Below are 19,469 nucleotides of genomic sequence, written 5' to 3' on the forward strand. Positions count from 1 at the left end.
AAATAAAAAAACAATTAAAATTGATTTACAATTTTACTTTTATTTTTCAAACAAATTGCACCTTATAAAGCATAAATACTTAGCATTTGAAAAAGACTCTGTAATCAACATATTTTATAACAAAAGAAATGTACCGCGTTTGCTGTAATTAGTGCCCGAGGCGCTTAAAAAATGTAAACAATTAGGGTCACTTAATTTTAATTATTAGTGAACCAAATTTTTACACAACTTCATCTCCTTTTCCAGAAAAGGGGAGGGATGCTCATAGGGGAGGGGCACTATTTATGGTGAATAAGGTACACCAACTTATTTATTATAAAATGTATAAACTGTACATAACATTAGTTCATACACCACAGCCACCACTTAATTTTGTTCTTATGATTATATATATATATATGTATCTAACTTCTGTTAAAGTTTAGTTTTGCATCCTGAACTGGTTACATACAAGTGTTATGAACTTTATACACATGATATTCAATCCATCAAATATTGGTCTAAATGGAAAATGTTAAAAAAAAACTATACAGATTTGCATTATAGCGCACTGCATGAACAATTAAAATGTTAACAAAACAATCAATTTAAAAACATCAAAAAAACAAAAGAGAGAGAGAGAGAAAAAAAACATAATCATTACTCAAAGCCTACTTGACATACAATATAGTCTGTAAATAATTCCCAGGTCCACTAGGTAATGTAAAACTTTTAGCAGAGTTATAAATAAGCTAGGTTGAGAATTTAGGCAATTACTTATGACCCAATATATTCCTGACCACTGACCCAACATCATGACCCATATGTTTGCATGCTGTAAAATGTTTCTTTAATGACTGCCTGCAGGACACAGCTAGGAAAATGGTCTTTTGAAATAATATTGACAAGTGATCTCTATATATACAAGTGTTGCTTCATGATGTGGGATAGAAAATGTTCACAAAAAGATGAAATTAATTAATATTGACCTTAGAACCTGGGACTTTGACACTTGATAAATGCCCACTCTTTGCTTATTATTTTTGTACCTGAGAAATGACTTTACTGTGATGAATAAAGGAAAAAAGTTATGCTGACTGGTTTCCCTGTAGTCAGAATTAGCAAAATACACTGTGTTAACAATTAAGCATTGAACTTCTTTCAGTTGGCCTTCACAGAGGCAAATTCAACGCGGGCTTCATGGAATTTACTATTGGCTATGAATGCCAACTAAAAGACATTCAATGTTTATATATACATTTTGTTACAATTTTATGATGAAATTCCAAGGGATTTTGCATCTATAATGAATTAATCATTTTTTTATCGTCAAGGATGGAACAGCCATTTGAACAGACATTTTTTGTGTTCACTGGCAGGACAATTGTGACCTCGCAATGATAATGACATCATAACAAGTGCTTGAAGTTTATAACTGCGCTTGGTAAGGTTACATAGTGGGACTGCACTAAAACTGTAAATGTTCTGGAATGACTATCAATATTAAAAACAAAAAACAAAACAAAAACTAACAAACAAACAAAAAAAACCCAAGGACAATGGAATGTAACAAGAGTAACAAAGAAATCCTATTCTAATAGCACTTTTACAAAAAATCAATGATTCAAGAGAGTATGTATATACATATAAACATACATAATGAAAACCACAAACAACAAATGTATATGAAATAGACAAATGATAGTTGTACTGGCATAATTTCTTACTTATTGTTGATAAATTTTTCTGATGTTCTGTCAGCTTTTTTTTCATATTAGACTTGTAAGCTGATGAAAAGTTGTTTGTTAGTTCACAAGATTGTTATTAAAAAGTTGACGAATGTCAGAATAATTTGGACAAACCTATTGTGATTTCAAAACATTAACTATAAAAACTCTCTTCTCATAATATAATATATAAAAATGAATATGCAAAAAATACACTATTAAAAAATCTTCACAACATTACAGGATGTTACAATAGTTATTTATTTAAAGACATGTTCTCTCTGTAGTAGCTAGAGGCTTATTCAGCTAGTCTTAGTTATTATAAAATAATATATAAAGAAATATTATAAAAACTCACTGGACGTCAATGATGGACCTTTCACAACATGGTAGATACCTCATTAAGGATGCAATGTTACAACTAATCAGAAGTAATGTAGGTGATGCATCATGACTACAAATGAGTTCCCATGTGTATAGAACTAGAGGAAACTGATGGGTGGATTAACACCAATTTAAATCCTCCATAAACATGATGCATTTACATACAATTCAAATTTGTAGTCTGTCTTTGATCTATATATCTAAAGTGTGTTGTCCATCTATTTCCTGAATAATACTGATTTGATATTATACTCATATCAGGCAGCTTCACAAATGTAACTGTGAATAAAATTACAATGTACATACATGTAAAATGTTTAATTCTGCATAATATATAGTGTCACTGACTAGGTTAAATGCACGTACAGATTTATCACAACCGATATAAAAGTTCTCATTTTGCACTTTTTTTTTTAATTTCTCAGACTTCTTATTCTTTGTATTTGATATAGATAATGTAAGGCACAACCTAATATATATATACATCTATACAAGTTAGGACAGCCAGTACATCATGGCCCTATACTAAGTCAAACCTGAGTTAGTTTTACCTCTAAATTGGCAAGACCATGGTAAAACTTCCATTGGTGTATCATATCACACTATTCTTCTAAATGTATACTAAATTTTGAACTGACCAATGAATATCCCCAGTCAAGTGGTGTCTTTAAAATGATATTCCATATCTTCTTTCTGATTCATATAAGCCTTATATATATTTTTTGTTTTCATGTCTTCCCTCTGATTCACATAAGCCTTATAAGTTTGGTTATCATTGCTCTGATTCATATACCAATAAGCCTTATAAGTTCTGTTCAGTGCAGGGTGAAATCAGTCTTGATCTAGCAAGAGCTATCTTGATGTTGGATCATATTTCTTTCGGTCCAGACCAAGAAACTCACAGGCATTCCCAGCCAAGAGATTATCCTGTATATGAGAAAAGAAAGACACAATCAGTAAAACAACTGTATAATACACAGGTAAATGTGGTTTAAATGATGGTAAAATTCTGGGTTAGGGGATTGCTTGAGGATATGGTATACCTTCTGATGCATCAGTTTAATTATCAACAAGAGGCCCACAGGGCCTTATTGCTAACCTGCTAAATTTTAATAATATGACAGAAGCTAAATGTATTTCATATAGCAAACATTGATCTGGTTTACAGTTATAGATGGATGCAGGCAACGGACAACAGATGCCTATGATGCCACAGTATGGCATAATTGCTCATCATGGTCCTTACGGCAAAGCGAGCCAAAAAGTTAAGTTTCAGAAAAAGGTACATATGTATATGTACATCACTTTTAATTTGTTGTCTTTATTTGACCTTTTAAAACTTTATCAAACTTATGTTTAATTATAAAAGAAAGGGTTTAGTCTATGATTATAACTAAATCATTTTATGGCCCACTACCTTTCCGAAACGGCTTTTGATTTTTAAAATTGGAATGTAAAACAGGATTGATAATTTTGTAGATTTGCAAAAGTAATGAACTTAACGTTAATAATACATGTATCATCACCCTACAAACCTTATTTGATTAAAATAAATTATGTTAATTTTCATAACCTGGGTCGTCTTATGTTTCCCGCTGTCGTCCTACATACCGTGCAGTAGTTGACTATCACTATGTCAGACGGCAAAACAGTGAAATGACTCTCTACTGTTATCATATGTTGATACGCAGGAAATCCAGCATATGTTTGGTGTGGTAACCTCATCTTAGGCCATCGGTATATATTTTCTGATGTTACATGTATTAATGTTTTTAAGAAACCTTTATGTTTTGCTCCGGAAAGGTAGTGGGCCTTTAATGCTTCTAGCTATATAGTGGAAAAACTGTACATCTGAACTGAGCTATCAGCTGAGTTTAGCTAACTAAGCCAAATGTTCACTGCACACCTAAAGTCTTTTTTATCAAACGTTTACTGCAAGAAAGAGAGCAAAATTGAGAATTACTTTAATGAGCCCTTGCATAGCTAAAACAACCTTCAATTAGAAGTACCTTGAGCGTATCATCAAATTTCATTTCCTCAATCAATTTTCCGGGATGGTGCTCTCCCAGAGGAAAGGGATAGTCAGATCCAAGCATCACTTTGTCCTGTGTACAAAATAGAGCTGTTATTCAATCATAGCTCACATACAATCAGCTAATATGTTTACCAAATCATATAACTTTTTAAAATTGGCACATGCAAACAAAGTGCTTCACCAAATAGAAATGGTTACATATGGGATAACAAGAAACACTCCCCACTAACAAGTTGACACCTATCCAATGTAATTAAAATTAGAATTGTGATTCCGCTCAATTTTCAGTGAATTTGGAAAAAAGATAATCTTAAAATTTTGCCCCTTTGATTTAGTACAACAGTAGCCATTTTTATTTCTCACATATATTTGAATCAATTTCTATCATATCAGTGCCTCATAACTATCCTATACAAATTGTATTTGAAATCAGACATTTTTTAACCTCTTAAGGGGCCACTTCAGCTTAATATTCAGTGTCCTTAGAACCCCTTTACCAATTTTGATTGAAATTAGACTAATTTAAATTTTGACCCTTTTCATGATCACAGAGGCCATCTTGGATCTTAGGAAAGACAGACAGACAAGGTGATTACTATAGGGTTCTTGCATCTCCAATGTGGGATCCTTATTGACACACTACACATATATGTAAAAAAGTCTGAAATCCGAAATATTGTAAGAACAACACTTGTATGTGATAATCCATCCTTGATGTTACAGGGGTTACTATCACTGGGTATATCCACCCCTTGACTACCTCAAAGTATAAATTGGAGGCAGCTCAGGAGAAAACAACTGACCAATCACAGGCCTGCAGAGACTTCCTTTAAAGGTTACAGAGAAGTCTAACTTCAAGCAACACAGTCAACCACAGTGTACCGTTATACAATTCCTTTGACGTACATCAAAGGATCAAATTACTTGTGTTTGATCTGTTGTCTCCAGTTTTACTATGAGATAGGTGAGGGGTGGACATGACACATCAGTGATAGAAACCACTGGAGTATTGAGGATGGCATCCTTGATATTTCAGGGGTTCCGATCACTTACGATCTCTACACCCCTGGATTATCTACTAGTAAAACTGGAGGCAACAGAATAGAACAGGTAATTTAATCATTTGAGGTACATCAAAAGAGGCGCATAATGGTACACTGTGGTTGACTGTGTGGCTTTGATGTTAGGCGTCGCTCTCTCTGTAGTCTTCAAAGGAAATCTTTGCTAGCCTGTGATTGGTCAAATATTTTCTGCTGAGCTGCCTTCAATTTCACTATGAGATAGTCCAGGGGTGTAGAGTTCGCAAGTGATCGGAACCCCTGGAGTATCGAGGATGCGAGGATGGTGATAACCCTGAAACTTACCTCCCCTATAACATTGACAAGGAGTTTGAGAGCCTCCGAATCATGAACCAATCCATCTGTGTAGATTTTCCCGAGGTAATTCCGAGGCCCCTCTTTACAATCAGTGGCACAGAGATCAGGGCGGACATTATATCCATGTTCTATCCTCCCCACAGTGAAAGGGAAGGATCCGCCTAGAAAGGTACAAAGGAAAATAGAAACGGAAACAAAAAATATCACATCATAAAACAAAATGGCTGTAAATAAAATACCTGGTATGTGTCTTAATTGAAGTTCAAACTTCTGTTATGTCAGTTGAATGGCAAAATCATGTATATGTACATAATGTACAGTACATCCATTCACAAAGCAGGTTTTGAATTTTAGTTTAGGAGATTTAAAATAATAATCATAGCAACAAAAAGTATCTCAATAGGTAAAGATTACTTTTAGCATGAGAAACAATATATGTGTAAACCATAGACAAACTATGTAATTAACATGGCAACAAAGATTTGGTACCTCCATGGGCAAAGCAGACTTTTAGTTTAGGAAACTGTTCAAGAACACCACCCATCAACATACAACATATAGCTGTTGCTGTTTCAGCAGGCATCCCTACAAATAAACAGGATTGAAACAAATGATCATAACTAACAAACATGAATACCAAAATTATTTAATTTTACCTTAAATACAATTTACTTTTGTATAAAATAGTTATGCTCAAATCAAATTCACAACATATTCATGTTTTTTATGATTTTTCATCAGATTGAAGTTGTTTATTTGTAATGTCTGTCACTCCCTGAATAGCCATTTTTAACCAGGGTTCCCTTGCAGCAGCTGATCACTACCCTACTCAACTACATGACATGACATGCATTGCAGATCACCCACAATAAAACTCACAGCATCCACGGCAAAGACTTAAATAACCATAATAACTACTGATGAATAGAGAGTGTCATACAGTTCATATTGGAATTTAGACTAAATGAACAATTGTAGTTCTACAATAATTATTTACATTTTTAATTTTTTGTTTGTATTCTCTAATGTTCCATTAACCCCAGTGTACAGAGACTGTGCAGTGTGATGTATTTCAACATTGTATTTACCTACAAGCCATGGTAACCAGTATTTGCTCATACGTCCCGACATTTCCATGTCCCATGGATGTACAAAGATGGCCACATCATGTTCTTCAGCAGCCTACCAACAAAAACATAACATGTATACAATATATCATTTTTCTTTCGATGGCAGATATATGTAAAAACATGTACAATGAATATCTTTTTTTTAACAAGGCAGCTGCTCAGAAAATTTTCACACTTGGGAACCAATAACACATTATTATATTAGTATATAAGGGTAGGGGGATTATTGATGGCCTAATATGGCACCACTTTTACTGTTTACATAGTAAAAACAGTTTTAGTAGACAGGTACCTACAGCAAACACAGGTCTCAGCTCCTTTGCATCTAGGTTCCACTCATTGACATGGGATCCGATCTGTACACCAGGAAATCCTGTAAATTAATGATTGTCACTTTTAATACTGAAACATAACAAGTAACAACGGAAATAAAGGATTTACACTCCACTAAATCTTTTCAAGCCAAAGGCCATTCTGTCTATTTTTAAGCCAATAAAAAACGATGCACCGGTAACTTTTTGGTAACATTGTATTTGATTGCCTAAGTCGTCTAAACTTACTAAACTGTTTCAGACCTAAGATAGGTTCATGATTTTGAGGCCAGAGCTACTATCATGGCATTAACAGCTTACAAACAGCATTTTTCTAGCATTTTTTAGAATCACAAACTGCATCTTTAAGGAAAGCAACCATCAATAGAAGAGGCATAAGTATCCAAGATATGCAACATTGTAAATAGTAATTCTAGTCACTTAGTGTCTTGGTATATATACCATAAAACTGACTATATATCAGCCCTATTGACTATATATCAGCCCTACTGACTATATATCAGCCCTACTGACTATATATCAGCCCTGCTGACTATATATCAGCCCTACTGACTATATATCAGCCCTGCTGACTATATATCAGCCCTACTGACTGTATATCAGCCCTACTGACTATATATCAGCCCTGCTGACTATATATCAGCCCTACTGACTGTATATCAGCCCTGTTGACTATATATCAGCCCTACTGACTATAGATCAGTCCTACTGACTATATATCAGCACTGCTGACTTTATATATCAGCCCTACTGACTATATACAAGCCCATTGACTATATATCAGCCATTGACTGACTGTATATATCATCAGTCCTACTGACTATATACCAGCCCTACTGACTATATATATCAGCCCTACTGACTATATATATATGACCTACTGACTAAATATATCAGCCCTACTGACTTTATCACTGTATCTCAATGTTTTAGTTTTAATGTATAGTTTTAAACAGCAGTAAGTATTTATAAACTTCCCTTCTATTCCCTACCTACCAAGTTCTGTTTTGCATCGTATAAGTTCTTGAACAGCCAGATCAGGAGCCTGGAGAGGGAGCGTTCCAAGTCCAACAAAGCGGTCCGGGTATTTATTCACAGTTTTTGCTAAATCATTGTTGAGAATCTGACAGAGATCTGCAGTATCCTGTGGTTTGGCCTTCAACAGAATTTCACATGTGGTATGTATTAATTAATAACAATCAAAAAGGCTACACACAAACTGAAGGATTTGCCATTGTGAAGATTTTACCGGTTTGTAAACCCATTGACAGCTTACCCAATGATAGTTTACGCATGTGTGAAAGTTTTAATGAGACAATTTTAACCTCTGACCCTTCAACCCTTGGAATAACACCAACATGCCCATATAGGACAGAACAACAATGCAATGTATAGTATCTATAAAATTTCATTAATTTCCCCCTGATTCTAAGAAAAAATTTAATGGTACACAGTACCCTTGATGTATAGTCCCATGACTTATCACCAAGTATTTAAAGCAACTCATCAGTAAGTACATGTAAAATTATTCTATCATATATATGAAGCCTTCTTCACCAACACTACAGGGCTGATATTCTTTATAATATTTTGAGTGTTGTATTCCAATTCTATTTTTAAATACCATATTTTTTCTGAGATATAAGAAGCTACATATTGATATGAGTGCCTGTAGTCAAGACAATGACAGTGTCTGTAAACTTACCCAGTAGCTGAACATAACAGGTACAGTAGAGAGGGCCTGCACTGTAACACCTGAAATCACAGCACATAGACAAATCTCAAATAAACATACATGTAAGTATCATGGGATTGCATGCCATATTCTACCATCAGACAATTACAATACATGTTTTCGACCCAATAATTGCCTCTGTCCCTATGAGTGACACCTCCCCCCCCCCCCCTTTGAGGCTTCAATTTCCGCATAATTACATTGACTTAACTGAAACTATGAAAACTAAGAACAGGTTCTTTTCCTGTGTCTGCTAAAACATATTTACTACGCTAAAATTATAATTACCTGTAACATCCATGTCTTTATTGATACTAGGATCACCAAGATTATAATTACCTGTAACATCCATGTCTTTATTGATACTGGGATCACCAAGGTTATAATTACCTGTAACATCCATGTCTTTATTGATACTGGGATCACCAAGGTTATAATTACCTGTAACATCCATGTCTTTATTGATACTGGGATCACCAAGGTTATAATTACCTGTAACATCCATGTCTTTATTGATACTGGGACCACCAAGGTTATAATTACCTGTAACATCCATGTCTTTATTGATACTGGGATCACCAAGGTTATAATTACCTGTAACATCCATGTCTTTATTGATACTGGGATCACCAAGATTATAATTACCTGTAGCATCCATGTCTTTATTGATACTGGGATCACCAAGGTTATAATTACCTGTAACATCCATGTCTTTATTGATACTAGGATCACCAAGGTTATAATTACCTGTAACATCCATGTCTATATTGATACTAGGATCACCAAGGTTATAATTACCTGTAACGTCCATGTCTTTATTGATACTGGGATCACCAAGGTTATAATTACCTGTAACATCCATGTCTATATTGATACTAGGTTCACCAAGGTTATAATTACCTGTAACATCCATGTCTTTGTTGATACTAGGATCACCAAGGTTATAATTACCTGTAACATCCATGTCTTTATTGATACTAGGATCACCAAGGTTATAATCACCTGTAACATCCATGTCTGTATTGATACTAGGATCACCAAGGTTATAATTACCTGTAACATCCATATCTTTATTGATACTAGGATAACCAAGATTACGATTACCTGTAACATCCATGTCTTTATTGATACTGGGATCACCAAGGTTATAATTACCTGTAACATCCATGTCTTTATTGATACTGGGATCACCAAGGTTATAATTACCTGTAACATCCATGTCTTTATTGATACTGGGATCACCAAGGTTATAATTACCTGTAACATCCATGTCTTTATTGATACTGGGACCACCAAGGTTATAATTACCTGTAACATCCATGTCTTTATTGATACTGGGATCACCAAGGTTATAATTACCTGTAACATCCATGTCTTTATTGATACTGGGATCACCAAGATTATAATTACCTGTAGCATCCATGTCTTTATTGATACTGGGATCACCAAGGTTATAATTACCTGTAACATCCATGTCTTTATTGATACTAGGATCACCAAGGTTATAATCACCTGTAACATCCATGTCTGTATTGATACTAGGATCACCAAGGTTATAATTACCTGTAACATCCATATCTTTATTGATACTAGGATAACCAAGATTATGATTACCTGTAACATCCATGTCTTTATTGATACTAGGATCACCAAGGTTATAATTACCTGTAACATCCATGTCTTTATTGATACTAGGATCACCAAGGTTATAATTACCTGTAACATCCATGTCTATATTGATACTAGGATCACCAAGGTTATAATTACCTGTAACGTCCATGTCTTTATTGATACTGGGATCACCAATGTTATAATTACCTGTAACATCCATGTCTATATTGATACTAGGTTCACCAAGGTTATAATTACCTGTAACATCCATGTCTTTGTTGATACTAGGATCACCAAGGTTATAATTACCTGTAACATCCATGTCTTTATTGATACTAGGATCACCAAGGTTATAATCACCTGTAACATCCATGTCTGTATTGATACTAGGATCACCAAGGTTATAATTACCTGTAACATCCATATCTTTATTGATACTAGGATAACCAAGATTACGATTACCTGTAACATCCATGTCTTTATTGATACTAGGATCACCAAGGTTATAATTACCTGTAACATCCATGTCTTTATTGATACTAGGATCACCAAGGTTATAATTACCTGTAACATCCATGTCTATATTGATACTAGGATCACCAAGGTTATAATTACCTGTAACGTCCATGTCTTTATTGATACTGGGATCACCAAGGTTATAATTACCTGTAACATCCATTTCTATATTGATACTAGGTTCACCAAGGTTATAATTACCTGTAACATCCATGTCTTTGTTGATACTAGGATCACCAAGGTTATAATTACCTGTAACATCCATGTCTATATTGATACTAGGATCACCAAGGTTATAATTACCTGTAACATCCATGTATATTTTGATACTGGGATTACCAAGATTATAATTACCTGTAGCATCCATGTCTTTTATCCTTGCTTCCGGAGACCAGCAATTCTCATCAATGACTCGGAAAAGTTTCCCATCCTTCATCATTTTAGCTTTTCCATTACAGTGGTCATGAAGTTGTATCCAGCCGCCATATCCATACCTCTGTAACACATATACATAAAACTTAATATTCTCATTCCAGCCATTTCACACACACTCTTTTCCTTCATCTGCATTCAAATGAAACTATTAGAATGATGATAACTTAACTTACTTACAGATTTTTTGAAAAAAGGGGACTTTTATTATATATATCATGGTTTTTTTAGACATTTAAGAGCTGAAAGTAAATCAATGTCACATTTAAGATAGCCCAATTTGGAGGCACACATTCTTTCTAGTTTCCATCATTATCTTGGTGACCAGGGCCCAGTTTCATGAACATTTCTTAACTTGAAGGAATTCTTAATTTCCTTAAAAATTTGAAAACTTGATTTTCCAATAGCAAAGCATTACAAAAGTTAAGGAAAGTTAAGTTCCATCTCGTGGATTAAATCGTCGTTGGTAAACGGTTTTTCTAGTCCAACTTAAAAACTTAAGTTAGGGAGCCTTCCTTAAAATCTGTAATGCTTCCCTATGGAGAATTTTAAGTTAAGGGATTCTTTAGATTAAGGAATTTTTGTGAAGCTGGGCCCAAGTAGCTTGTTTGAAGGTCCCAGATTCAAACCCTATTCAAGCTGGCGCAAAAAACCTTGAAAGCATCAATACAAAATGCATATGTTTTAAAGCATCTTCATAATATTTTTTGTACATGTTTTGACTCTGGTGCAGATAAGTTGTACCATATAAAAAAAAGTACAACCCTTATGATGTCAGGGTGTGACTGAAGAGAAACCTATCATTTGCCATGTCACTCTCCTTGGACATATCACCAGAAAGATGAGATTGTATTGTAGGATCAATGATAAAGGACATTTAATAAAAAAAATGTATGCATATACATGAAGTTTCTGATCAGTAAGACATGAGGCAACAGCTGCATAGTAAACAGACCAGATATGAAATATAATGTATATATTAATGTATAATCTACAATGCGTTTTCCAATGCTGATCGTGATAATTATATTTCTAAACCTTTTTAATACAATTTCAAAAAACACTGGATTAATATAGTATCTCAGATAATCTGCTAAATAACAACATGTACTATCATTGAGTCATTGCATAGATCAATACAATTAAAATGTAGGCTACCTGTCAGACTGTGTTAGGCCTGTAAGTGTACATAAAATGATGCTATGATAGCAGAATGTTAAGGTCAAAATATCAGAATCGAGGCTCTAATTAATGCAACAGGTTAGCTTCTGTTAGTGTACAGTAACACTGTATGCATTGTTTGTAAGGTAGTTGACATTAGCTATATATAAATACTGAACAGCAAAAGGTCAGCAACCCGCCAGCAGTTACACGTTCCTCATGCGTCGAGTAAACTGACTGGCAACCGGTAAAAAACAAACTGTTTGTGTTTCTGACTCATAAAAAACTTATCTTCGATCAAAGTATGTTCAAACCTCTTTCAAATCAGGCCAAGACTCGGGCAAAATATGTGTGTGCAAGTCGATCTTCATGGCTCCACAACTGCACTTGTGTGTATCTCGGACGAGGTCACCGAGGTCAATGTCAGCTTTATCAACCAATGAAGTCACGCGATAGGGAGGTGTGTCTTTTCTACTGTACTATAGTCTGTTTCAAGTTTCCCTTTATGGTACACATGTACTTGTACATGTATATCAATTATTATTATTATTATCTTTATTTCCTCCAAAATGAAGATTACATAATGATAATATATGAAAATACATATGGTAACAGCATGAAGTAATATGTACAAAATTAGAGAGAGAATAAATAGGGTGAAAATACACAACATAACGTTAATTATTATAAATCAGAGAAAGAGAGAAGAGGGCACAATTCTCTCGGATACAGCTAGTATTTCTATTTCATAATATTTTCAATATATATATATATTAATAAAGAAATGCACGAGTTAGTTTTGCAGTGATTGCAAATCAGCTACAAATACAAATTGAATATCTTTTAATAAGTATACACTGATAACAATCTGAATTGTTCCATATCATACAGTACCTTTCCAATGTATAGCGACCTAGCTCTTATATTAATACATGTATTAATAGCTCAAAATCTGAGAGGGAGTATAAATATGAAGTAAAATCTTTATTTGTGATTGATACAATTGAACATATGAAATCATCTCTTATTTGTTCAGTTAATGAACAGTTTAAAACAATATGACTAATAATATTAGTGTAAAAGTATCCACAATAGTGACATAATATTACAGAATTTTCTAAACGTATATAGACACAATCATTTTCATAATATATCTTACATTTTCAAGGCAATTTGGATGACGTAGAGCTAGTTTCCAAAGTAATGGAGTTTTAAACAATCATGTAATGATAAGAATCGTGTGAATTCTGCGTCATTTGACATGGCGAGTTTCCAGGTATTTGTTTCATACATAGTTACAGATTTGTTGACTAACGCCTTCCAACAATATATGGAAGGAAAAGATCCATCATCGAAAAATTTTAAGACATATTCATATAAGTTGTATTTCTTAAGTATTTTGGTAATGCCTGGAATAAAACCTTTTTGAACATACGTAGTGACATTATTTTTAAAAAATCTAACATTGAAAATTCTAAAAATCAAATTGTTCTTTTCATTCTACAAACTCTGCCTAGGAACAATAGTGGTTTTTTTTATATCTATATTAAGCCTTAAAAGAGGTCCAACCTTTTAGTGAAGTACACATATCTGTTCTAGTTCTTCTGACAAACCCTTGTATAGACATTATAATAAAATGTTGAGCCCTTTCTAGCATTAATAAATCAGGTTTTGATAACACCCAAAGCTCACACCCATTTTGGTTGAAAGAGAAATAAAACATCGAAAGAAAGAAAGAAAGAAAAGAAATTGAATCAGATATTTAGATAGTAAAATCTCTGATTGAATTATTTAAAAAAAAAGGTATTTGTTATCAAGGATTTGTAAATGAGTCTCATATACGTCCTTGTTGTAATGTACATTTTTGTATGTATTATTAGGCTTTAAAAAAAGTTTTGCCTAATATATATTAGGCAAAAAAAAAAAAAAATAATAATAGAGGCAGGTTTAGCGGACTATATGTGTAATACCAGACACAAGTCAAGATAATTTAAATATTATTTGAATTATACTATTTAAATCTCTAGTATTGCGTATTAACAGCCAAGGTCAGGAAATAAGGACTACCAGGTTTGATGGTGGAGGAAAGCTGGAGTACCCGGAAAAAACCACCGACAAGCGGTCAGTACCTGACAACTGCCCCACATAGGATTTGAACTCTCGACCCAGAGGTCGAGGCTTGTGGTAACGCAAAACATGGCGAGACATCTTTTTTTGCAGTGATAAAAAAAAAAAAAAAAAAAAAAAACACAAAAACAAAATTTACATGTCGAGACACATCTTAACCACTAGGCCACCATATAGTTTTCAGATATAGGTGAAATGGTACACGTACAATGTATATGGATTATGCGGTATATTAAAGATGCTCCACCGCCGACAGAGCATAAATGATATTAATCACTTGAACAATAATTGGTGTTTAATAGTGTATTTATATGTTTAATTAACACAAAAAATAATATAAAATTATTTATTTTGCCCTTAGTGCATGTGCAATCAGTACTTAATTCCATATAGGATATAGTGCCACGGAATTTTTTCGGGATGCAATTAATTATTTTTTGTAAGTTTAACTTGAAGTAAAATAGTAGCTCAAACTTTTCAATGATGGTAATGGTGTAAAGTAAGTAACTTTTGTAACTGAAGAAAAATACTAAATCGTCTGCTCGTGTTTTTGATAGTGAAAAAATATCATTTGTCAGCGGTGGAGCATCTTTAATGAAGAAAGAGATAGTAGTAACCCTCACATACACACGATATATGTAGGCAGTTACACAGATGATAATTTATCATTAAATGATGTATCTACCCACATCTCACCATTTGCTTTGTGGTAAACACACATTGGACAATACACATCGTATTTAGTTACACACATATATAGATAGACATAAGTTGTATTGACAAAAAGATGGATATAATCTAATAAGATATGCACCTCAGTTAGCGGTATAACATGTACAGCTAACTATAATGGTGTCTAAGAAGACTCGGGTAACAGGTACAAGAAGGACATGTAAATGAATGAATATTAATAAGGTCCATGATTCCTGGTCGGGACACTCGACAGGGATGTGTATTTTCCCTGTTCGTCGATCTACATTACAAATAATGTATATACAGATATTGGTATGTTGACTTCTAACAGTGTTGACTCATCCGGATAATTGTAGGACAGAGCGTTGATTTAAAATTTAAAATCTCACAGGTTACATTTTAGCCTTTTATTTGATTTGATCACATATCTAAATATATTAATATTTACCTTTTTTTAATATATGCTAAACAATCATGCTGTATACATGGTTTAAAATGATTTAAAATTGTGAACATACGTGTAGCCAATACTAAAAGCAGAAACATATGTTAGTATGTACATGGTTTCTGGTAACAGTACACCCAAAACCCGAACTTTTAACCTGTCAAAAAAAAAAAAAACAACAAAAAACAAAAAAAAAAAAACACACAATTTTTGTTCTTGGAAAAAAATATTAAAATAAACTAAACATATTGAGGGGTCTCCTTGCCAAATTCCAAGAATATTGTTTTAAAATTTATTTAGTATAGAAGCCCATTTTTTTATATATATTAAACCGAAGAGATAAAAACAGTAGAAACAGACACACATATATTGCTTTTAAAGAAGCATATAGTGATCTCGTCTAATGTAATAGTGTTCTCATTTTTATGTTGATTCTTTTCAACGCTTGTTTTTTCAAAGCAAATATTGAAAAGAATCGAAACGTTGGCGGGTTTTGCATATCACTATTATTCTATTTTTTTTGAGAAATGAACACGAGTAATCTCTTGTAATGGTAATATCTGTCTATTAAAAAAAAAACATTATTTGCAACGATTCCGGAAAATTTGTCCATAAAATTTATTTGACACGGTGATTAGACTTCCACTTCCGTGCGCAACATCTACTTCCTTTCTACTACCACAGCGGCCATTGCTCATAGGCAAGTGCCCGATAAAGAATTATATCATGGCAACATCTTTGACATCCCTTGTCCAAATACTCAATAATTAGTTAAGACGTGTTCAAATTAAATCAATCTTATGAGAAACGGGTTTATTTAACGTTTATCGTGACCGCTCGTTCTAAAATTTACTCCGAAACGCCAACGTTCCCCCATATTTTGACCGGACAACATGACTAGAACATAAATAACATTGGTGTTTACGGTATATTTTGTCATGAAAAAAAATATTCGTTTATTACAAGGCACATGGCTTTCGTTTTCTGGACTTATTAATATAGCTGTTATGTTTGATAAAGTATCCGCAAGTACCATAGTTTTAAATATCCCATCATTTCGTGGAAGAAAGTAAAGGAAGGGGGGGGGGGGGCAATGTTACACATGTCTGTCCCGACCCGTCACTCTGATTTGTCTTACAAACACAAAAACATTGCTAGATTGTTTTATAAAACTTGCTTGGGACCAACTAAAGATAAAACCCAACACTTCGTTTGTAATGTATTGCAAGCTCATTTTAACAATATTGTCAAACATCGATGAATCGCCAGGAATTAATATCATATACTATTTAGCTAACTTACATACATGAAGTCACCATCATCCATTTAGAATGGAATAACGAGCATTTTTGTCTTTAATTACAGCAGCCATGGGCAAGTTCATGAAGCAGGGGAAGGTGGTGCTTATCTTGAACGGGCGATTTGCTGGCCGTAAAGCGGTCATCGTCAAGGTAATTAATTGAACCATGACTGGCATGAGCAGGTCTTTTATGTTTTGTAATTATAAACTAGTTACTGTCAACAGGATTGTCTGTCATATTAACGTTTATGTTGGGAGCACCGATGAGCTGAATATCCAACACCCTCATATTTTGTTTTCTTGTGTTCAGATGCATTTCTATTTGAGTACACTGTACAGATGGATCAAAAAGCAAATAGATGAATAAAATAACCGGGCAATATGGCATTTTGCACTTAGGTATATTTATAATTTAAGTATAAAGCTGCATTAGTTAAGATAGTTGGTGACTGTCAAATAGACAATAGAACCCATTGTTGCAACAGAATCTATTGAATAATTTGGTGGAAAATGTTGTTTGACTATTAGATATCACAACCTGTAAGTAGTAACATTTCTTTGCCTGGTTATTTGTTTACAGTCAATTTAACCATGCTTTGCTCATGGCCTACTACCTGAACATGCAGGACAACAATCCTCTGAAATGTGTTGGATATCCAGTACATCCTCGCAAGCCCTATGATCCTCACTTGTTTATTATATAAAAGGAATGTGAATTTATATTCCATAATTTCCGTTAAACATGAAAAATATTTAGATGGCATAGGTGTCCCGCTATGATTTTGTCAAAGGGAAAGTTCCTATTACGTTCATAACTATAATATTGAATAATTTGATTTCCATACCATTCTATAAAATCCATTTCCCCTATTTTCAGAACTACGATGATGGCACACAAGAGAAGGGATATGGTCATGCTTTAGTAGCTGGCATTGACCGATACCCTCGCAAGGTCACCCGTGATATGGGCAAGAAGAAGACCAAGGACAGGTCCAAGATGAAGACTTTCATGAGAGTATACAACTACAACCATCTGATGCCCACAAGGTATTAATGATGCCGAGTCATTTTTAATTAAAAAAAAAAACCATGCACACAAACAAAAGCATTAAGTTTACCAATAACTACTGAAATATACAAAAGTTTTCTCATTACATGAACAGTTTACTTTAAATAAGGAGGTCGAGTTTAGTACCATCATTTGTGTTCTTATCATTGTGTTGTAACTTATATTAAGAGTTTTACATTTTATTAAAGATACTCTGTTGATGTGAACTTGGACAAAACTTCCGTAAACAAGGACGCTTTCAGGGACCCAGCTCTCAAGCGCAAGGCCAGGCGAGATGTCAAGGCCAAGTTTGAAGAGAGGTAATTATTCTTTATTACTGTCTAAGGAATAGATTTTGAAATTAGTAGAGCCTATTAATATTCCTTTGTAAAGATGCTTTTTACAATATCTAAATGCAATTACTTACAGTTTCCTTTTGTGTAATGGACCTGGGCCTGGTTGTTCAAAGCATAGGCTTAATCTCATGATAGTGACATTTTCATTTCTCATTTACTTCAAAATTGGTAATTTTATCCCCACTAAACTCCGCAAGTAAGTAAAGAATAGAGTTCTAAAGATTGTTTTGTAAAATTTGTAATACCAGAAATTATTTTATCTTGATTTGAAAATTGTGATTAAAGGCTCACTACCTTTTCGGAGCAAAATTTAAAGGTTTCTAAAAATCATAGATAACATAAGAAAATATATATATCGATGACCTAAGATGAGGTTATAACATGAAGCTTATGCAAGATATCCTGCGTAATATATGATAACAGTTGGGTTTCATTTCACTGTTTTGCCTTCTGGCGCAGTGATAATCAACAACCGCGTGGCATTTAGGACGACGGCGGGAAACATAAGAAGACCCGCATTATGAAAACTAGCATTTTATTTATTTAAATTAAATTGTTCAGAAGGTGATGATAAGTGTAGAATTACTGGTAAGTTGATAACTTTTGCGACTCTACAAAATTATCAATCTCGTTTTACATTTTCATTTTAGAAATTAAAAGCCGTTTTGGAAAGGTAGTGGGCCTTTAAACTGTGATTAATCTAATCACCTTTTGCAGTGATCAATCTACATGTGCATCCCGAGTCCTGGACTCACAGAATTTTAAAAGGACCCATGAAATTTCTGGGAATGGGTATCTATAACACTGTGCGACCCATTGTTTTCACAAAAACCATTGAAAAGGACCCACGAAAAATAATCGTAGATTGAACACTGCGTTTTGAACAACTGGGCCCAGGTGTGTAATAACCAATGTTTTAGTGTGATATATAACTTTTGTATAACTGCATTGTAATTTCTCCCCATATCTTTCACATCTAATTTCTTTCCTTTTTGTATGTTTCAGGTACAAGACAGGAAAGAACAGATGGTTTTTCCAGAAGCTGCGGTTCTAAATTAAATAAAAAAAAATGTACAGTATAA

General features: G+C 33.7%; 2 protein-coding genes across 4 annotated transcripts; one reads left to right on the top strand and one right to left on the bottom strand.

The window, feature by feature from the left end:
- Positions 1-20: 20 nt before the first annotated feature.
- LOC138314737 (2-amino-3-carboxymuconate-6-semialdehyde decarboxylase-like) lies at positions 21-12,866 on the bottom strand. Of its 2 annotated transcripts, XM_069255228.1 has the most exons (10): positions 12,733-12,866; positions 11,180-11,321; positions 8,669-8,718; positions 7,960-8,119; positions 6,928-7,004; positions 6,590-6,683; positions 5,991-6,086; positions 5,490-5,662; positions 4,100-4,195; positions 21-3,017 (listed from the first exon to the last, which is right to left on the bottom strand). In XM_069255228.1, the coding sequence occupies exons 1-10, from the start codon at positions 12,787-12,789 to the stop codon at positions 2,943-2,945; spliced, it is 1,020 nt and encodes a 339-aa protein (XP_069111329.1). In that variant the 5' UTR covers positions 12,790-12,866; the 3' UTR covers positions 21-2,942. The 2 variants fall into 2 exon arrangements, with proteins under 2 accessions (XP_069111329.1, XP_069111330.1); XM_069255229.1 differs by lacking the exons at positions 11,180-11,321; positions 12,733-12,866 and adding an exon at positions 9,344-9,356.
- A 3,432-nt stretch (positions 12,867-16,298) lies between these two features.
- LOC138314740 (large ribosomal subunit protein eL27-like) lies at positions 16,299-19,469 on the top strand. Of its 2 annotated transcripts, none has more exons than XM_069255233.1 (5): positions 16,299-16,383; positions 17,049-17,134; positions 17,861-18,030; positions 18,241-18,351; positions 19,393-19,469. In XM_069255233.1, exons 2-5 carry the CDS (start codon positions 17,054-17,056, stop codon positions 19,439-19,441), a joined length of 411 nt encoding a protein of 136 aa, XP_069111334.1. In that variant the 5' UTR covers positions 16,299-16,383; positions 17,049-17,053; the 3' UTR covers positions 19,442-19,469. The 2 variants fall into 2 exon arrangements, with proteins under 2 accessions (XP_069111334.1, XP_069111335.1); XM_069255234.1 differs by having other exon boundaries at positions 16,323-16,383; positions 17,052-17,134.

The sequence above is a fragment of the Argopecten irradians genome, chromosome 2 (genome assembly GCF_041381155.1).
Source record: "Argopecten irradians isolate NY chromosome 2, Ai_NY, whole genome shotgun sequence".
Taxonomy (NCBI): domain Eukaryota; kingdom Metazoa; phylum Mollusca; class Bivalvia; order Pectinida; family Pectinidae; genus Argopecten; species Argopecten irradians.